Source organism: Palaemon carinicauda, chromosome 44, assembly GCF_036898095.1.
Source record: "Palaemon carinicauda isolate YSFRI2023 chromosome 44, ASM3689809v2, whole genome shotgun sequence".
Classification (NCBI taxonomy): Eukaryota; Metazoa; Arthropoda; class Malacostraca; order Decapoda; family Palaemonidae; genus Palaemon; species Palaemon carinicauda.
This window is the reverse complement of record NC_090768.1, coordinates 42,584,121-42,605,667: the sequence shown is the minus strand read 5'-3', so window position 1 is coordinate 42,605,667 and position 21,547 is coordinate 42,584,121. Positions and strand designations below refer to the sequence as shown.

General features: G+C 42.4%; 1 protein-coding gene across 2 annotated transcripts in view; it reads right to left on the bottom strand.

Annotated features, from left to right (window-relative positions):
• The window catches only part of LOC137634456 (E3 ubiquitin-protein ligase RNF14-like), a 66,958-nt gene that overhangs the window by 26,981 nt on the left and 18,430 nt on the right, over positions 1-21,547 (bottom strand). For both annotated transcript variants that reach the window (XM_068366858.1, XM_068366857.1), the window contains exons 5-6: positions 12,118-12,299; positions 10,665-10,878 (exon numbers count right to left, since the gene is read on the bottom strand). In XM_068366858.1, coding sequence (XP_068222959.1) covers positions 10,665-10,878; positions 12,118-12,299 — 396 coding nt within the window. The remainder of the gene's footprint in view (positions 1-10,664; positions 10,879-12,117; positions 12,300-21,547) is intronic.

Genomic DNA, 21,547 nt, shown 5'->3' with positions numbered 1-21,547 from the left:
ATGATTATTTTTGACAAGTTAAAAAATCTAGATTGTTCATTCTCAGTAATGACAAACTAAAATATGAAATAACCAAAATCAAGAGAAGAGTAAATTTTTCAATGGATTCTATCATTTCACGAACGATGGTCCTAAACGAGTTTTTAAATTGAATTTAGTTACTTCAATATATACCCGGAATCAAAATGCTATTCATTCACAATTTCAAGCGTGCTATGGCCAAAACAAAAAACAAAACAAACATTTTGCTAATGATGCATGTAAAACATACTGTTTCTGCCAGAGAGAGGTGGTTGGAATCAAACAGTCGTGTAAACCTTATTTGTGAAGATATTGAAACACCATCCAGTACATTTAAAATCCACAGAAGAAATATTTACACTAACTACCAATGAACCTTAAGAGAGTTATTAGATCCTTTGACTGGCCAGATAAAAATAAAATGGATCCCTCATTGGTTACAGCTCAATTTTACTTCGCTTACACATACACCACATAGTCTAGACTATTCTTTACACATTCTCCTATTTCCTCATACACCTGACAACACCATGATAACTACCCTGTAATTGTTCACTGGCTACTTTCCACTTGGTAAGGGTAGAAGAGACTATTTAGCTATGGTTAGCAATTCTTCTAGGAGGACACTCCAAAATCTCTTGTTTGAGGGTACACTCAGGCACACTGTTCTATTTGTTTACTTCTTTCCTTTCCTCACTATGCTATTTTCCCTCTAGGCATCCTTGGGCTTATAGCATTTTGCTTTTCCAACTAGGGTTAAAGCTTAGCTAGTAATAATAATAATAAAAATGGATGTATCCCTTTGAACTTTGAAAACCAAAGATTTAGGCCTCAAGTTCAAAAGTTACAGTCGTAAAATTTTTATTTTGCCGGACTGTTTATATATTATTTTGGCCCCATTTTGTCCAACAACTTCATTTTAGAAGTATGCATAACACAAGTATGAAATCTCCTGTACTATTCAAAATTCATCACCATCATCAAATTCCTATTTGACCTTGAATTTTCATGTGTGACCTTGAAATATTTTTCTTTTAAGAAGCCTGAATTATGATAATTGAAAAACCAGTGGTACAAATTGATGGTACCTGTAAAACAATGCCATTATACGACAATAATAAATGACCAAAAGAATACAGAACTCCTCTTAGAAAGGTTGGGTGCGCAATGTATTCACCCGTCAATCTTCAAGATAGTGCACTTTTAGTGGAAAATCTCATCTGGGCCAGGTTTTACACCATTTCTCCAAAATACGGAAGGAAATTCTTAAGGTAAATCTGGTTTACAGTACTACAATACAGATGGTACTACAGGTTCTCTGACGTTTCCCCTCAGCCTTAGCTACCATTTCCTTTTCATCAATTACTCCATTGTTTTTCTCAACTAGATATTTAACTTTTAGAACTACTGTATGTAAATCTTGTTCTTTCAATCCTTACTTGAGAATAGCTTATTTGATAGAGTACTAATAATGTCAAGTCAAGTGCCCTACTGGCAGAACACTATCTTCATGTTCCTCTCGGTGTCTTAAGGGGACCAACCACCAAGTTTTTCTTTAATATTTTTTCAGACATAAAAAAATTAGTTACTTAGGGTGTGGGAGGAAACCATACTGTATAACAACCCGAGAAGTTTCATTCAATTATCTTGATAAATAATGGAGATATAGCTCTTCTTTTTCATTATGATGTCATCTTAACTACATCATCTGCATCGGTAAGTTGAACAGATGGATCATTCGTAAGGTTTATTTGGGTATACCCACAATAATCAAAAAGTTTTTCACTGTACGTCTGACAGCCACACACATCTAAAAATGTTATTTTCATTAGTAAAATAAATTTTTGAATATACTTACCCGATAATCATGTAGCTGTCAACTCTGTTGCCGACAGAAATCTACGGTCGGGATACGCCAGCGATCGCTATACAGGTGGGGGTGAACACCACAGCGCCATCTGTGGTCAGGTACTCCAGTACTTCTTGTTGACACCACCTCAATTTTTTCCTCGGTCCACTGGTTCTCTATGGGGAGGAAGGGTGGGTCAATTAAATCATGATTATCGGGTAAGTATATTCAAAAATTTATTTTACTAATGAAAATAACATTTTTCAATATTAATCTTACCCGATAATCATGTAGCTGATTCACACCCAGGGTGGTGGGTGGAGACCAGCATACATGTTAACAAAGAAGCTAAGTATCCCGTATTTTATTTTATTAGTTATTCAAAAATAACATAAAATAAATAAGTACCTGGTAAGGAAGACGACTTGAACCATTACTCTGCCTTTATTAAGTACGTCTTTCTTACTGAGCGTAGCGGTCCTCTTAGGATGCTGAACGACTCTTAGGTGCTGAAGTATAAAGGGCTGCAACCCATACTAAAGGACCTCATCACAACCTTTAACCTCGGCGCTTCTCAAGAAAGAATTGACCACCCGCCAAATCAACAAGGATGTGGAAGGCTTCTTAGCCGACCGTACAACCCATAAAAAGTATTCAAGAGAAAGGTTAAAAAGGTTATGGGATTATGGGAATGTAGTGGCTGAGCCCCCGCCTACTACTGCATTCGTTGCTACGAATGGTCCCAGGGTGTAGCAGTTCTCGTAAAGAGACTGGACATCTTTGAGATAGAATGATGCGAACACTGACTTGCTTCTCCAATAGGTTGCATCCATAACACTCTGCAGAGAACGGTTCTGTTTGAGGGCCACTGAAGTAGCCACAGCTCTCACTTCATGTGTCCTTACCTTCAGCAAAGCAAGGTCTTCTTCCTTCAGATGAGAATGTGCTTCCCTAATCAGGAGCCTGAATAGGTAAGAAACTGAGTTCTTAGACCTTGGAAGAGAAGGCTTCTTGATAGCACACCATAAGGCTTCTGATTGTCCTCGTAAAGGTTATGACCTTTTTAGATAGTACCTAAGAGCTCTAACTGGGCAAAGTACTCTCTCCAGTTCGTCCCCCACCAAGTTGGACAGGCTTGGGATCTCGAACGACTTAGGCCAAGGACGTGAAGGAAGCTCGTTTTAGCAAAAAACCGAGCTGCAAGGAACATGTAGCCGTTTCAGATGTGAAAACTATGTTCCTGCTGAAGGCGTGGATCTCACTTACTCTTTTAGCTGTTGTCAAGCACACGAGGAAAAGAGTTTTTAATGTGAGGTCCTTAAAAGAGGCTGATTGGAGAGGTTCAAATCTTGATGACATAAGGAACCTTAGGACCACGTCTAGATTCCAGCCTGGAGTGGACAACCGACGTTCCTTTGAGGTCTTAAAAGACCTAAGGAGGTCCTGTAGATCTTTGTTGGTGGAAAGATCCAAGCCTCTGTGGCGGAAAACCGCTGCCAACATACTTCTGTAACCCTTAATCGTAGGAGCTGAAAGGGATCTTACGTTCCTTAGATGTAACAGGAAGTCAGCAATCTGGGTTACAGTGGTACTGGATGAGGAAACTGCATTGGCCTTGTACCAGCTTCGGAAGACTTCCCCTTTAGACTGATAGACTCTGAGAGTGGATGTCCTCCTTGCTCTGGCAATCGCTCTGGCTGCCTCCTTCGAAAAGCCCCTAGCTCTTGAGAGTCTTTCGAAAGTCTGAAGGCAGTCAGACGAAGAGCGTGGAGGTTTGGATGTACCTTCTTTACGTGAGGTAGACGTAGAAGGTCCACTCCTAGAGGAAGAGTCCTGGGAATGTCGACCAGCCATTGCAGTACCTCTATGAACCATTCTCTCGCGGGCCAGAGCGGAGCCAACCAACGTCAGCCGTGTCCCTTTGCGAGAGGCGAACTTCTGAAGTACCCTGTTGACAATCTTGAACGGCGGGAATGCATACAGGTCGAGATGGGACCAATCCAGCAGAAAAGCATCCACGTGAACTGCTGCTGGGTCTGGAATCGGAGAACAATACAACGGGAGCCTCTAGGTTATCGAGGTAGCGAACAGATCTATGGTTGGCTGACCCCACAGGGCCCAAAGTCTGCTGCAAACATTCTTGTGAAGGGTCCACTCTGTGGGGATGACCTGACCCTTCCGGCTAAGGCGATCTGCCATGACATTCATATCGCCCTGAATGAACCTCGTTACCAGCGTGAGCTTTCGATCTTTTAACCAGATGAGGAGGTCCCTTGCGATCTAGAACAACTTCCACGAATGAGTCCCTCCCTGCTTGGAGATGTAAGCCAAGGCTGTGGTGTTGTCAGAGTCCACCTCCACCACCTTGTTAAGCTGGAAGGACTTGAAGTTTATCAAGGCCAGATGAACCGCCAACAGCTCCTTGCAATAGATGTGAAGTGTCCTTAGCTCCTGATTCCATGTTCCCGAGCATTCCTGTCCGTCCAAAGTCGCACCCCAGCCGGGTCTGATGCGTCAGAGAAGAGACGGCGGTCGGGTTTCTGAACAGCCAAAGGTAGACTTCCTTGAGAAGAAAGCTGTTCTTTCACCACGTGAGAGTAGACCTCCTCTCTTCGGAAACAGGAACTGAGATCGTCTCTAGCGTCATGTCCTTTATCCAGTGAGCCGCTAGATGATACTGAAGGGGGGGAGGTGGGGTCTCCCTAACTCGATGAACAGGGCCAGCGATGAAAGTGTCCCTGTTAGACTCATCCACTACCTGACTGAGCATCGGTTCCTTCTCAGCATGCTCTGGATGCAATCTAGGGCTTAGTATATCTTTGGGGCCGACGGAAAAGCCCGAAAAGCTCGACTCTGAAGATCCATACCCAGGTAGACAATGGTCTGGGATGGGACGAGCTGGGACTCCTCAAAATTGACCAGGAGGCCCAGTTCCTTGGTCAGATCCATAGTCCATCTGAGAATCTCCAGACAGCGACGACTTGTGGGAGCTCTTAAAAGCTAGTCGTCTGACGGAGCCGGACACAAGATCATGGTACTGCTGCACAGTCTGTGAACTGTCAACCATGGGGAAGCGAGGAAGTACAGTGACAACCCGAAGCTGTCTAGACTGTCTGGGTCGTACAGACAACTCCTTATCGGGTTGCTGAGGTTGCCGCACTGCGTCACAACAAGTCACTTCTGCTGGTTGTTGAACGTCTTCCCAGTGACACACTGACTCCGTAAACAAAAAATCCTCTAACAAGGACTAAGCTTGGACTGCATGTCTTGCAACACAGCTCAAGGTCTATGGGAGCAGGTGTGGTAACAGACGGGGTTAGCGACTGAAGTGGAACCATTACCCTCCCTGGAAGCATGCTATGCTTAAATAAAAGTCCATAGGAGGCTAAGCAGCTAAAGGCTCCTCTCCAAATGACAGAGTCCTCAAGGGAAAATCAGAAGGAGGGAGAATAGCACTTTCTCATCTACAGGAACCATATCCGAGAAAAGCTAAGTTCTCTCAGTGAGGGTTTCACTGGTGCAAAAGCAGCAGACTAGAAGGCAACGTTATGAAACTGCTTGACAGTCTAGTGAGTTGGCAACAACCAAAGATGTGTGACTGAGAAGCATGCGGTAAGGTATGCAGAGCATGCTGTATGCAGAGCATGCTGTATGTAGAGCATGCTGTAAGGTAAGCAGAGCATGTTGCATGGCGTGCGGCTTATGCTGCATGGGATGAGGCTCATGCTGCATGGGATGAGGCTCATGCTGCATGGTATGAGACTCATGCTGCATGGGATGAGGCTCAAGCTGCAAGGGATGAGGCTCAAGCTGCAAGGGATGAGGCTTATGCCGCATGCGTTGAGGAGGATGCCGCATAGTATGAGGCTCCTGCCTCATGGGTTGAGGCGGTTGCCGCATAGCATGAGGCTCCTGCCTCATGGTTTGAGGAGGATGCCGCATAGCATGAGGCTCCTCATAGCATGAGACTCCTGCCTCATGGGTTGAGGAGGATGCCGCATAGCATGAGGCTCCTGCCTCATGGGTTGAGGAGGATGCCGCATAGCATGAGGCTGCCTCATGGGTAGAGGAGGATGTCGCATAGCATGAGGCTCCTGCCTCATGGGTTGAGGAGGATGCCGCATAGCATGAGGCTCCTGCCTCATGGTTTGAGGAGGATGCCGCATAGCATGAGGCTCCTGAGAGGTTCCTGCCTCAAGAGTTGCGTCTGCCTCAAGGGTTGAGGAGGTAGCTGCGCAGAGAGAGGCTCATGCTGTGAAGAATGCGGTTGCTGCATGCGTTGAGGCGGCTGCCTCATAGCATGAGGTTCCTCAAGAGTTGAGGCTCTTGCCTCAAGAGTTGAGGTTCTTGCCTCAAGAGTGGAGGTGGCTGCCTCAAGAGTTGAGGTTCTTGCCTCAAGAGTGGAGGTGGCTGCCGCAAGAGTTGAGGTTGCTGCCTCAAGGATGGTGGAGGTTGCCGCAACGCAAGAGGTTGCTGCCTCGAGGATGGAGGAGGTTGTCGCAACACATGAAGCTCCTGCCTCAAGGGTAGAGGAGGTTGCTGCAAAGCATAAGACTCCTGCCTCAAGTGTTGAGGAGGTTGCCGCATAGCAAGAGGCTCCTGCCTCAAGGAAAGTGGAGGTTGCTGCACAGCGCTGGTATCTGGCAACTCCCAATGCGGCAGCTCACGCGTGGAGGTAGGTTGAGGAACCTCAACATCATACGTCTGGCAGGGTGGACTGCGCAGAGGTGGAGTTGAGGCGGCTGCCTCATGAGCGCTCGCAGGAGGAGGTGTGCTAACCTTCTCTGCCTGAAACTCCTGCATCAACACCGCAAGCTGAGACTGCATTGTCAGCAGCATAGACCACTAGAGTTAAGAAAGACAACAACAAACGGAGCTACTGTCCGTTGAAACTGAGGGTCTAAAACAGCTGGTGCGGCAACAGACGGAGTACTGTCTGTTGCGATACCACCTTGCCTCTCTGGGAGGTGTGCAGTTGTCGTACTGCAGCAAGTCCGAACTGACCCAGTGCTAATGGCACCACCTAGGAGTTGGACTTGCGCGGAAGGGACCGACTTGCACTTAAAAGCTGCAAGATTTGGTCCATGGTTTCTGCGAGAAACCTCTTCCGCAGACGAGGAATAAAAGGGCTCTCTCGTCTTTGTGTGGGTGGGGTGATCACGTCGGCTACGTGAGTTGGTAACACCCGAAACCACGGAGGGAAACGTCTGTTCGTCGATCAAGGCCTGCTGAACCCATAAGTCCTTTGACATTACTTCTCCCCTGGGCTTGGGAGCTTGTAAGAGGTCCCAGACTAGGCGAACAACTGGCACGAACAGACGAACCCTCGAACGCAACACTGTAACACTTTGCGCTTATCACTTTATCACTTTTGATTTTCTGTTTGCACTTATTTCACTGAACTCGAAACTTTAAGTGGTTTGTACCTGAAACACGCAATTCTATCCTTCATTAAAAGTTAGTAATTGCGAAAACAGTATTACAATGTAACAGAAAAACATAATGAAAGATAAATAATTCAGTGGCTGGAAAAGAGACTAAACACTAGATCAAATAAACTACGTTTAAAATCTCTCACCGCATAAAGCCTGAGAACAAGAATAAAACTCTAGAAACGTTTACCTTCTTCCCCTAAAGAGACTAGGGAGAAGAGCAAAAACGATAACAACGTTACCCGCTTGAACGAAACGTTTATCCTCCTCTCTCTCCCTCCGTCTCTATCTCTCTCTCTCTCTCTCTCTTGACTTAGCACCTGAGAGAAGAGCCCAATTATATATATCGTTAAAACATATTATTGTTAAAGGAAAAAAAAAACTGAAAGATTTCCCAAAATAAAAGTTCCTTTATTAGAATTAAAACCATTTAAGCTAAGAAAGAATGAACAAAACGCTAGAATCGGTTTACTCTTACTGCAACGTGACACCGTGATAGACTCTCTCTCTATCGTAACGATAGAGCGCAAGTTGAACGTTCTGAACGTCAACAACTGCAGAGACAAAACAAAACGTTAGTTCAACTTTGAAAACAGTACAAGACTATCAAAGAAATTCTTTCAAAAACATTAAAATAGCATAATATGTTAACAGGTAAAAACGAAATGACGGGCTCAATGTTAATTAACTTCGGTTCCAAGAAAAGACCGCCTACTATTAGGAAAGGTCGAATATAAACAAATATAAAAATTAATTTTAATAAGTTTATAATAAAAGGAAGTTAATCAAAGAGGCCTATAAAAGGCGGAGAGATATAAAATAAATCTATAACTTTGTTAAGCAAAATTAAGAGAGTCTATACTCTCTTCGACACCAACACTTCCGTCTAAGGGAAGGGTCGGCCATTTAAAAGTGAAAGAGAGTTCATACTCTCTTCGTACCAAAATTAAATCAAAAATTAAATCAAATTAATTCCAAAAACTTGCTAAGCTAATGATATAGCTTCCTGAATAGCGAAGGCTAAACTCTAGAGCAAATACATCACCAAATCGTGAGCAATAACTCCAGAATCAACAGCGTATCCATGTAGGTCTAGCCGGAGGCACGACAGAGGAAAAAATTGAGGTGGTGTTGACAAGAAGTACTGGAGTACCTGACCACAGATGGCGCTGTGGTGTTCACCCCCACCTGTATAGCGATCGCTGGCGTATCCCAACCGTAGATTTCTGTCGGCAACAGAGTTGACAGCTACATGATTATCGGGTAAGATTAATATTGAAAACTAAGTTGCCATACCAACCTTTACAAAACTACAATGCAGCTCACTTGAGCCCTTATTACTTCAGTTACCCCATGGATATGTGAGAGTAATCATATCCTTTTGTTTACTTTCATGAACACAGTCGTTCTGCATGTTTTTATAAGTCTTTTACCTTATTTAGAATTGCAATAATATGTCAAAACAATAAACACACCAAGTAACAGAAGACATCTTCATTTAGCATAAAAATGAAAAAAAAAGTCTAACTCTGATGCGCCATGGCATACAGGGCAAAGTATTAGATCATACACCACTAAAAGGGCAGGGAACCAGGAGCCACAATGCAAGAATCAGCAATGCGATTGATAGAATATATAACCTACTTCGAATTGCACCACAGTTAAGGTAATTTTTATGTTACTATAATTTTTTGAAGAGGAAAACTAAAATTGCATTAAAAATCTCTAGATGCTCATAACTCATTAACATATTTCTCCTCATAAAATCAAATAAATCTGTTACTCATTATCCTATTCCATAAATTAATACGATATATCATCATAAAGTGGAGAAAAAATATTTTTTATCAGAACAGCTTCTTGTTAACGGGTAAATTTTTTAACAAAATATTTAGATTTTAAAAATTTTATAAAAAAATCTGTAAAATTTATAAATTCCATTCTGACAAAAACGTATGTATAAAAAAGTTGTCACGTTACAATCTTTACAACAATTAATGTGATATCTTTTAAACTAATACAAACTTTAAAAACTCAAAAAATCACATTTTATTAAAAACAATGACAAAATTTTAGCATGAAGAAAACATAATCTATAAGTCTTTTGAGGCAAATCTTAGTAGGTTTTTGCTCTACTTCCTCCAATTCGAAAATTTTGACTAACTGCTCCTATACAAAAGATACGGGTATGAAATTCTAATGATCTTTTAAAACTAATGTGTGTCCTAATTCTTGTACAGTATGTAGATATGTGTTGTACGTCAAGGTAAGTGAACTCTCCAATCATAAGAATTCCACAAAACCCTATAACTCAGCATGTTGTTGTAGCAAGATTGCATTTTGATAGCGAGGGGTGTTTAGTTGCCTTTGGACGCTTGAGTAGACGAGGCTCTCACCTGAGAGGGTAGCTGTGTACGGTGTACTTACAAACGAACCTTTTGTAATAAATGAAGAAAACCCATATTCCGACGTCTCATTATCCATCTACATGGGACATGTTACAATAATAAAATCAAGATACTGAATGTTTGTGCAGCACTAAAAATAATCAATAAAAACCGTTCCAAAACATACGAGAAAGAATACATGCACAAAAACTAAACATAATCTAGTCAATGGTCTTCCATGAAAATTTTTTCTTGTTTACTATGCAAGATCTCAAGCTCATTACAACCAATTGCTATTCTGACCAAGTCCACCCACATCCCTATCTTATCCTTCACAACACTTAACTCAAATCTGTTTGAATTTCAATTAGTTATATGCTGAGCTCATGGATGGTAGTCTCAACTCAACTTTAATAACTATTTTTCCCAAAGATATTTGTGAAACTTACATATTAAGGTATGGGAATAATTATTAATGCAATGTATTTACCTGTTAATTCTAGACTAACTATCAACCACACAAGACTGTCTTTTTATTTTCTTAAAAGCTGTTATTCAAGCTATTTAATTTTCCCTTTTCCTTTATTAAAGATTTGTATAAAATCTGAACAACATAATTTTCTATAGTGCCTATGATATCATAATAGAAAAATATGTTAGAAACTGTTCCCATTGTTATTTTAAAAACACAAAGATTTGCTTTTTGAAAATCTTGAAATACAATATAAAAAAGACTTACCACTATGCCTATTCAGGCATACATGTTAACCTTGAAAACAAAAAGACGCATACCAAAGGAACGAAAAAGTCTTACAAAGCTACTTCTAAATAAAATGCATGCATCCAAATGAAATATAAAATACAACTCTACACTATTACCATGCTTTTCAAGCTACTACAGCCTCATAACTTTACAAGCTACTACAGCCTCATGCAAAAGTTATATCTCAATGTTGCAGTAACAAAATTACTTACCTCAATCTTGGCTCCACATTTGGGACAGCTCTTTGAATTCTGTTCCAAGTAACTCATCGACAGATACTCATCCTTTAAGGAACTTATATACTTCCTTCCATACCGCTCTTCCAAACCTCGCTTAACTTCATGGTCCCCGTTCAAGTATGATTCCATGATATCTTTCAGCTCACCCTTTCTTAAACGACAAGGTTCGACTCCATGCCAGCCATACCTGCACAAAGAATGGGATGAAAATGAGAACACATTAAAATATTCCCCGTATACAGTACTGTACCTACAAAAGCCCCCTGCATATCTCATATGGTTTATTCACTTTTTTTGTCACATTTACATTACAGAATTTGTCAGCATATACAATAAACTGCAGCTGATTTTTTGGGATATTTTCTGGAAAAATATTTTTCATGATTCTTTAAGAATGTTAAAATATAATAATATGTAAAAATCTAAACACTGAAGAAAGGAGAAGCCTAACTTATTCTCCCCATTTATGCAACCGAACACAGTAAACTAGCTAAAATTCTGGTAATGTGCAATTTAGCTTATTCAGCAGGACTTTTCCCACATTTTCCCAAGATCAGGAGTAATTACCAATATGATAAGTGTCAAAATTGAGATGGTGTGGACATGAAGCAAGGATGGGTGAATAGGAAAGTGTGGAGAGGCCTTGTGTGGAACCTGTTGGGGGTGGGAGGTTTTTTATTAAAGGAATGGGGATTTACCGGCCCCATTACAATGGATTACTGTAGTTGGCTATATAAAGTGGAGGAAGATCTGGAGACAGGTTAGGTGCATAAGATTTTTTCAATAAAAAAAGGAGTTTTGACGATGGAATGTCTAAAAAGAAATAAATTGTATATCGTTAAGATTTAAATATTCATTATACTTTCTGTATATTCATTCTCATCTAACATGAATTTATTTATTCTATATATTGCGCTAAAAATTAAGCCTCAGGGGTAGGTCTAGCCTCCATTACTCTTCTATAATTAATTGAATTATATACAACAGGAATATTGATGCATATGTTTAGAAGAGTGAGAGAGCCACAAGCAGACAAATATGTACGATCCATCATGTGCGTTCGAGTTATTTGTTCTCATATGTTTTAAAATTACTCTAAGACTTTTTTTTCTTGCAGTTTCTACATGCTCTTTATTATCTAAAGAAATTTAAATCTTTTATTCTCTACTTACATAAATATATAAAAAGTATCCTAAAAGATTTTGTATAAGGCTAGCTATTCTCATATTTTTCATATCTAAAAAAAAAAATCTTAAGAAAAGTGCTCAGCTGGACTTTTTCAAAAATATTTTTTCAACAATTCCATGTAATAATTAAGCATTATCATAAATCATACCGACATCATTGACAGAAACATACCAAACACTAAACTATGGTAAAACAAACAAAATAAATTGCATACAAAACAACAACCTAAATACCATACCTGCAAAGTCCACAAAAGACAAACTTGCACGATGGGCAATGTCCTTGCCGATCTTCAATTGTAACGGGGTACTGGCAATGTATACGCGGACAAACTTGTATATCGCCAAGCGAGGACAAGGTTGAATTCAATAACATCTCTTCCCAGCGTTGATATAAGTTTTCCGGAACTAACTCTTGGACCTAGTAAAGCGTAAAATTTCCAATGAATAAAATAGCAAAAAAATCATGGAAATGAAATTGACCATAACCAGATAAACAGTTTCTGGCAAGACTAATTTAATATAATATACTTTTCTAATGTAAATGCATAAGTTGAAAAAAAAATACCTGAAAAATTCCTAATGTCAATAATACATGTTACAAAACTCAATTAAATTAGTTAACTATTACCAATGGCAGGAATCTCTGAGGAATAAAAAAATCATTGGTTAACCACAGCTAATCATTTACACGACTGTCGGGGTATTAGGAATGAATGACACCAGAAAGAAAATAGCCAATTCATAATCTGGGGAACAAATATGAATTAGAAGGATCATCACATCTACAGTCATCAAGTCCCCATGCTCCTCTCATATCTTCAAATCATGACTATTGTGTATGCTCTAAAGGTAATCTGTGCCTTTCTTACCTACAAAAACAAAGCTGGTACCTAATAATATATACAAGCATTCCTAGACTGCCTTATAAAGTCTCCATTATACATCACCATTAATGCTTTTATATAAGATTTTCCCACAAAGGAATTAGAATTTTACAAGAATTTGAGCCATTCTTTTACTATTTTGAATTTTTTGGAATGGAAGTGAATTATCATTTAGGGCTATATGGCCCAGCACTGGGACCAGGGAGGCCATTCACCACACACCACACTAAGGGAGAAACCAGTTGTCCTATTTAGTAAAAACCAAGAGGTACAGTACTGATTGGCATTCAGCCCCACTTTTATAACTTCCCCTTCTCTAACTATGGGGTTATCTGCCCCATTCACATTAAAAGTCTAAGCCAGCACAAACTTTGAAATTCCAGTCTCTGAACATACTTTTTTTTTCAATTTAATTATTTTTGGTAAAATCTTTCCTGTGTTCTTGCACTTTTTCAAACAAATTTCCAGTTAAGAGTGTTTCTACAACAAAGAGCTGACCTCGCTGTCCAAAGTCTGAAACCAACGAATCATATCTGTAATACCAAATTATACTGGAGGCAGCACAACTGAAGCAATAACAAATTCTCATAACCTCTACTACCCACAGTTCTGACTTTATCTCCTGTCACAATCTCAGGTAATTCTGGAGATAAACTTTACCTGTAAAAGAATAGTCATTGGGTAGCAGTACCATGCTTTCCTCCTTCTAACCCTTTTGCCAAATGACTTTGCTAAAGTATTCACCTTTACTTGGCCAGGAAAGCACTGAGGGAAGAAGAGGATTTCCTCAAAGGTATGACTGGTGTCCACCTCTGCCTCAACTTTGGGAGTGTGTCTCCTAGCTATTGGATTCTTTAAGTCTCTCTCAACAGCTGTCTTGAAAATGGCAACAAGCTCAAGATGTAAAATACTGTCATCCTCACCGCTGTGAAGGTCAACTTCTCTCAGAGCTACTCAAAAATGCTCTCTGGAAACATAAATGGGTCAGGAGGCTCAGTTACCTTATGATTCCAGAAGTCCGATGGAGGAAAAAAGGGGGGATCAGAAAGTTAAGCCCTTATGTACCATGTCGCACTTTTAAATTAGCATCACAGAGTAGATATGTCCTTGTTCTAATATACGTAATAGATAATGGGAAGAGGAGTACCACCATCCTTTTGGCCTTGGTAACACTATCCAATGACTTGTACCAGTCCATTGTCTCTAATATTTATCAGCATGAAGGAACCCAAAAATAAAAGAAAAGAGGTAGTGCATGCTTTGCTATCACCTCTATAGCCAAGGAGATATTACAAGCCTGCAATTACAGCCTCGTATCTTGTTAAACACTGAGGCAGGAACGAAAACAAGGGGCACTCATGGCTTGGTCGATCATACCATATGCTTGTTTCTCTATACTAAGCCACAAAACAGAGGTACTGACTAAGACAGTAATGGCCAGCAGCAAACTGAACAAGTGCTTGGTAGGTAATCTTAAATGCATTTGTTCCCAAGTTCAGTAGCTGAAGACAAACATGTACAGCATAAATCTGTTTTTGTGACCGAGATGTTTTAATCCCATTAATGATGATGTATAGTCTAATCTTTGTATATGTATAGTAGATTAATGTTAATTTGTAATTATATTTATTGAAATTTTTTAATGTAAAATTTGTGGTCAATAAAAATTTATCTTCTATCTATCTATCTATCTATCTATCTATCTATCTATCTATCTATCTATACTGTAAAGTATACAAACAGAAAGAATAAAAGCAACTATGGTCCTAATTGCACCATCATTAACACACTATAGGCTTCATAAATTTACCAAATCATAATAGACGATAACTGTGTTAGCTTAATCAAAAACCTCTTACCTTCCTTTCTCAATATTGGTTTGAAATTTCTAATATCAATGTTTCGATTTCTAGAATTTCATAAAAAATTATATGTATATTTTCAATTTCTATTATTTCACAAGTGTGATCAATTAATTACCATAAACTGAATCAAACAAGACAAATGATAGTAAATCTGTATAATGATAAAACAAGATGAAAGATTCTCAAATTAAGAACAGAGCTATCTTCTATAGATATATGGTTTACTGGCAACAAAGGAGCAGTTGAAAAACTAATACAGTACCTAGAATAATCCACTGACCACAGAAACTAAACCAAGTTCAACAAAGTAAAGAATATGTGTGTATTGTTAACTTTTGCATATGTTATTAATTGCTGTAGCCACTACTGACTCTGGAGTAACTTGGGGTCTTCCTACGTTCAGTTTACCAGCATTGCACTGTAAAAGTATCACAAAAAATAGTACAGTAATTGATGGTAGCTTAGCCTACAACCTTGTTGAATGTCTTATCCATGGGAATCATGATATTTTAATTATAAAATAAATTTTTGAATATACTTACCCGGTGAATATATAATAGCTGCAACTCTGTTGCTCGACAGACAAAAAACAGTAAAAACTCGCCAGCGATCGCTATACAGGTTGCGGGTGTGCCCACCAGCGCCAACTGTCGGCCAGATACCACTCTCTCGATGTAAACAAAGACTCAATTTCTTCTCATCCCACTGCGTCTCTATTGGGGAGGAAGGGAGGGTCGTTTAATTTATATATTCACCGGGTAAGTATATTCAAAAATTTATTTTATAATTAAAATATAATTTTTAAATATTTAACTTAGCCGGTGAATATATAATAGCTGATTCACACCCAAGGAGGTGGGTAGAGACCAGTTAAATATGTTTACATCGTATAAGCTAAGAGTTTTTTATTTCATTTTGACAGTTATCAATATAACAAAACCAAAATAAATAGGTACCTGGTAAGGAAGTCGACTTAGACGATTACTCTGCCTTGTAAGTACGTCTTCCTTACGGAGCCCCGCGATCCTCTTAGGATGCTGACAAACCCCCAGGAGCTGAAGTATCAAGGGCTGCAACCCATACAACAGGACCTCATCAAACCCCTAATCTGGGCGCTCTCAAGAAATGACTTTGACCACCCGCCAAATCAACCAGGATGCGAAAGGCTTCTTAGCCTTCCGGACAACCCATAAAATCAACATTAAAACATTTCAAGAGACAGATAAAAAGGATATGGAATTAGGGAATTGTAGTGGTTGAGCCCTCACCCACTACTGCACTCGCTGCTACGAATGGTCCCAGTGTGTAGCAGTTCTCGTAAAGAGACTGGACATCTTTCAAGTAAAATGACGCGAACACTGACTTGCTTCTCCAATAGGTTGCGTCCATTATACTTTGCAGAGATCTATTTTGCTTAAAGGCCACGGAAGTTGCTACAGCTCTAACCTCGTGCGTCTTAACCTTAAGCAAAGATCGGTCTTCCTCACTCAGATATGAATGAGCTTCTCGTATTAACAATCTGATAAAGTATGACAAAGCATTCTTTGACATAGGCAAGGATGGTTTCTTAACCGAACACCATAAAGCTTCAGATTGGCCTCGTAAAGGTTTAGTACGAGCTAAGTAGAACTTAAGAGCTCTAACAGGGCATAAGACTCTTTCTAGTTCATTGCCTACGATCTCCGATAAGCTGGGAATATCGAAAGATTTAGGCCAAGGACGAGAAGGTAGCTCATTTTTGGCTAGAAAACCAAGTTGCAGAGAACAAGTAGCTTTTTCTGACGAAAATCCGATGTTCTTGCTGAAGGCATGAATCTCACTGACTCTTTTAGCCGAGGCTAAGCATACCAGGAAAAGAGTCTTAAGAGTGAGATCTTTCAGGGAGGCTGACTGTAAAGGCTCAAACCTGTCTGACATGAGGAATCTTAGGACCACGTCTAAATTCCACCCAGGAGTAGCCAAACAACGCTCCTTAGTGGTCTCGAAAGACTTAAGGAGGTCTTGCAGATCTTTATTGTTGGAAAGATCTAAGCCTCTATGCCGGAAGACCGATGCCAACATGCTTCTGTAGCCCTTGATAGTGGGAGCTGAAAGGGATCGTCCTTTTCTCAGGTATAAGAGAAAATCAGCTATTTGGGCTACAGAGGTACTGGTCGAGGATACAGAAACTGACTTGCACCAGTCTCGGAAGACTTCCCACTTCGATTGGTAGACTCTAATGGTAGACGCTCTCCTTGCTCTAGCAATCGCACTGGCTGCCTCCTTCGAAAAGCCTCTAGCTCTCGAGAGTCTTTCGATAGTCTGAAGGCAGTCAGACGAAGAGCGTGGAGACTTTGGTGTACCTTCTTTACGTGTGGCTGACGTAGAAGGTCTACTCTTAGAGGAAGACTTCTGGGAACGTCTACTAACCATCGAAGTACCTCGGTGAACCATTCTCTCGCGGGCCAGAGGGGAGCAACTAACGTCAACCTTGTCCCTTCGTGAGAGGCGAACTTCTGCAGTACCTTGTTGACAATCTTGAATGGTGGGAATGCGTAAAGATCCAGATGTGACCAATCTAGGAGGAAGGCATCTATATGTATTGCTGCTGGGTCCGGGACTGGAGAGCAATAGATTGGAAGCCTCTTGGTCAGCGAGGTTGCAAAGAGATCTATAGTGGGTTGACCCCAAGTCGCCCAAAGTCTCTTGCACACATCCTTGTGGAGGGTCCATTCGGTTGGAATTACCTGACCTTTCCGACTGAGACAATCTGCTAGGACGTTCAAGTCGCCCTGGATGAACCTCGTTACTAGGGAGATGCCTCGATCTTTTGACCAGATGAGCAGGTCCCTTGCGATCTCGTACAACGTCAGTGAGTGGGTACCTCCCTGTTTGGAGATGTACGCCAAGGCCGTGGTGTTGTCTGAGTTTACTTCCACCACTTTGCCTCGAAGGAGATACTCGAAGCTTCTCAAGGCCAGATGAACCGCCAAAAGCTCCTTGCAGTTGATATGCATGCTCCTCTGACTCGAGTTCCACAGACCTGAGCATTCCCGACCGTCCAGCGTCACGCCCCAGCCCAAGTCCGATGCGTCCGAGAAGAGAACGTGGTTGGGTATCTGAACTGCCAGGGGAAGACCCTCTCTTAGACTGATATTGTCCTTCCACCAAGTCAGACCAGACTTTATCTTTTCGGAAATCGGGATCGAGACCGCCTCTAGCGTCTTGTCCTTTTTCCAGTGAAAAGCCAGATGGAATTGAAGAGGACGGAGGTGTAGTCTTCCTAGTGATACAAATTGCTCCAGGGATGACAGCGTCCCTACCAGACTCATCCACAGCCTGACTGAGCAGCGTTCTTTCTTCAGCATCTTCTGGATGGAGAGCAGGGCTTGATCTATTCTGGGGGCCGACGGAAAAGCCCGAAAAGCTTGACTGTGAATCTCCATCCCTAAATACAGAATAGTTTGGGATGGGACCAGCTGCGACTTTTCCAAATTGACTAGGAGTCCCAATTCCTTGGTCAGATCTAGAGTCCAATTGAGATCCTTCAGACAGCGACGACTGGAAGAGGCTCTGAGAAGCCAGTCGTCCAAATAAAGGGAGGCTCGGATGTCCGATAAGTGGAGGAATTTCGCCACATTCCTCATCAGCCTCGTAAACACGAGAGGAGCTGTGCTTAGGCCAAAGCAAAGGGCCCGAAACTGGTAAACCACATCTTCGAAGACGAATCTCAGAAAGGGTTGGGAGTCTGAGTGAATGGGGATGTGGAAGTAGGCGTCCCTTAGGTCTAGAGAGACCATCCAGTCTTCCTTTCTGACCGCTGCTAAGACTGACTTTGTGGTCTCCATGGAAAACTTCGTCTTTGTGACAAAGACATTCAGAGCACTGACGTCTAGCACCGGTCTCCAACCTCCTGTCTTCTTTGATACTAGGAAGAGACGGTTGTAAAACCCCGGTGATTGAAGGTCCGAGACTTTGACCACCGCTCCCTTCTCTAGCAAAAGAGACACTTCCAGTTTCAGGGCTTGTCTCTTTTCTTCCTCTCTGTACCTGGGAGAGAGATCGATGGGGGACGTCGCTAGAGGGGGTTTGCGTACAAAAGGGATTTTGTACCCCTCTCTGAGCAACCTCACAGATTGTTGATCTGCGCCTCTCTTCTCCCAGGCTTGCCAGAAGTTCTTGAGTCTGGCTCCTACTGCTGTCTGAAGTTGCGGGCAGTCAGACTCTGCCCTTAGAGGACTTGGATCCTTTCCTCTTCCCTCGCTTCCCTTCGGCACGAGCACCTCCCCTGCTGGAGGCTCTGCCACGAAAGGGCGGGATAAATCGAGACGCTGGAGTGTCTATCCTCGGTCTAGCAGACAACGTAGGCAAAGGGGGAGCTTCGCGAGCCAAGGACGCAACTAGATCGTGGGTGTCCTTCTGTACTAAAGACAAGGCAATTTCCTTAATCAAGACTTCAGGAAATAGGCACTTGGACAAGGGCGCAAAGAGTAGCTCAGATCTTTGGCATGGCGTCACTCCAGCAGACAGGAAAGAACATAGAGACTCTCGTTTCTTCAGGACACCGGACGTGAATGAAGCGGCAAGTTCGTTGGACCCATCACGGACGGCCTTGTCCATGCAGGACATAATGAGTAAGGAAACATCCTTGTCCGCAGAAGAGATTTTCCTACTCAGGGCTCCTAAACACCAGTCTAGGAAGTTAAAGACTTCGAAAGCCCTAAATATACCTTTAAGAAGGTGGTCCAGGTCCGATGGTGACCAACAAATCTTCGAGCGTCTCATGGCAAGGCGGCGGGGAAAGTCTACAAGACTTGAGAAGTCGCCCTGGGCAGAGGCAGGAACTCCCAAGCCGAGAACTTCTCCCGTGGCATACCAGACGCTCGATCTAGACGAGAGTTTAGATGGGGGGAAGGCAAATGCTGTCTTCCCTAAACTCTTCTTGGTCTCTAACCAATCGCCCAACAGCCGCAAAGCTCTCTTGGATGAGCGAGAGAGAACGAGTTTAGTAAAGGCAGGCACGGAAGCAGGAACGCCTAATACAAACTCTGACGGCGGCGAACGAGGAGCCACAGAAACAAAGTGGTCAGGGAACAACTCCTTAAACACAGCCATGACTTTTCTAAAGTCCAAGGATGGTTGAGCTGCCTTAGGCTCATCAAGTTCTGAAGGTTGATCCTCTTGTGGTTCAGCAACGTCCTCATCTGACAGTTCCTCATCCGATAACTGATGAGAAAACGGCAAAGGAGTGGGCAACGTTTGACTCGCCGAGTCCGGTCGCACTGGTGCATGCGTGACGGAGCCGGACGCAGCGTCATGGAACTGCTGAACAGTCTGGGAACTGTCAACAACCATAGGTGCGCGAGGACGCACAGCGTCCACCCGAGACTGTTTAGACCGTCTGGGTTGTGCAGTCAACACCATACCGGGTTGCGGAGGTTGACGCACCGCGTCAAAACAAGTCACCTCTGATGGTTGATGAACGTCCTGAACGTCAACCACCACCTCCGTGCGTTGCCTAACGTCAACGTGCGGCTGGAAACCCACACTGGGTCGCATCGGTGGAGGTACTACCCCAACTGGTTGACGCGAGAAAGCTACCTCAACGTCAACAGGACGCACAACAGACCGCTTGGATGGTTGTTGGCCAGAAGGTTCAGCGGCAACCTTCTCCACATTGAAGTCCTCCATCAAGGACGCAAGCTTGGACTGCATGTCCTGCAGTAACACCCATTTAGGGTCTACGGAAGCAGGTGCGGCAACAGACGGGGTGAGCGACTGAGGCGGCACAACTTTGCCTCTCTTAGGCGGCGAGCTGTCATCCGATGACGGCAACGGGTCCGAACTGTCCCAGTGGCTACAACCGGGACGTTGGACTTGTCCTGAAGGGACCGACTTACGTTTCAAAGGTCTGGAAACCTTGGTCCAAGGTTTCTTACGAGAAACACCTTCGGACGACGAGGTAAAAATGGGCTCTCTCGTCTTACGTTGGTATGGGCGATCTTGGGGAGATACGCCTGATACCATAGAGGGAACGTCTGTTCGCTGATCAAGGCCTCTCGAACCCATGAGTCGTACGACATTGCTTCTCCCCTGGGCTTGGGAGCTTGCAAGAGGTCCCGGACTAGGAGGACGACAGGCACGAACAGACGAACCCTCAAGCGCAACACTGTTCACAACACTTTGAGAAACACTAGGCACTTGAACACTTTCCGCCGCGGCACTTTGGCACTTTAGTTCCTTTACGTCCGCCATGAGTTGATTCCGGTCACTTGCTAGGGCCTCAACTCTCTCCCCCAAGGCATGAATAGCACGCATCATGTCTGCCATCGACGGTTCCTGAGTGCTAGGAGGGGGTTTAGGAACAACCACTACAGGGGAAGGATTAGGTTCAGGGGCATGTGGAGAGGAAAAATCTACCGACCTAGAAGAACTTCTCCTTACCCTATCTCTCTCTAGTCTGCGTGTATATTTCTCAAATTCGATAAAATCGAATTCCGAAAGGCCCACGCATTCCTCACACCGATCTTCCAATTGACAGGTTTTACCCCGACAATTGGAACAAACAGTGTGAGGGTCGAGAGAAGCCTTTGGAAGACGCCTATGACAGTCCCTAGCATTACATTTTCTGAACTTGGGAACTTGTGAAAGGTCAGCCATTTTGAATTAGTCAAGGGAAAATTCTAAAAAACGATCTAAGTCATCAACAATTAATCCGATCCAAAAAAGAGTTCAAGGATTTATTTGAAGAAAAACACCTGTACTGCGAAAGCTCAAACCAAATTAAAGTACTTCACCAAATATGATGTGAAAAAACTCCAGGTTCAACAGCGAGCAAAGTACGTCTTGTCGACACGTCGACAGAGAAGAAATTGAGTCTTTGTTTACATCGAGAGAGTGGTATCTGGCCGACAGTTGGCGCTGGTGGGCACACCCGC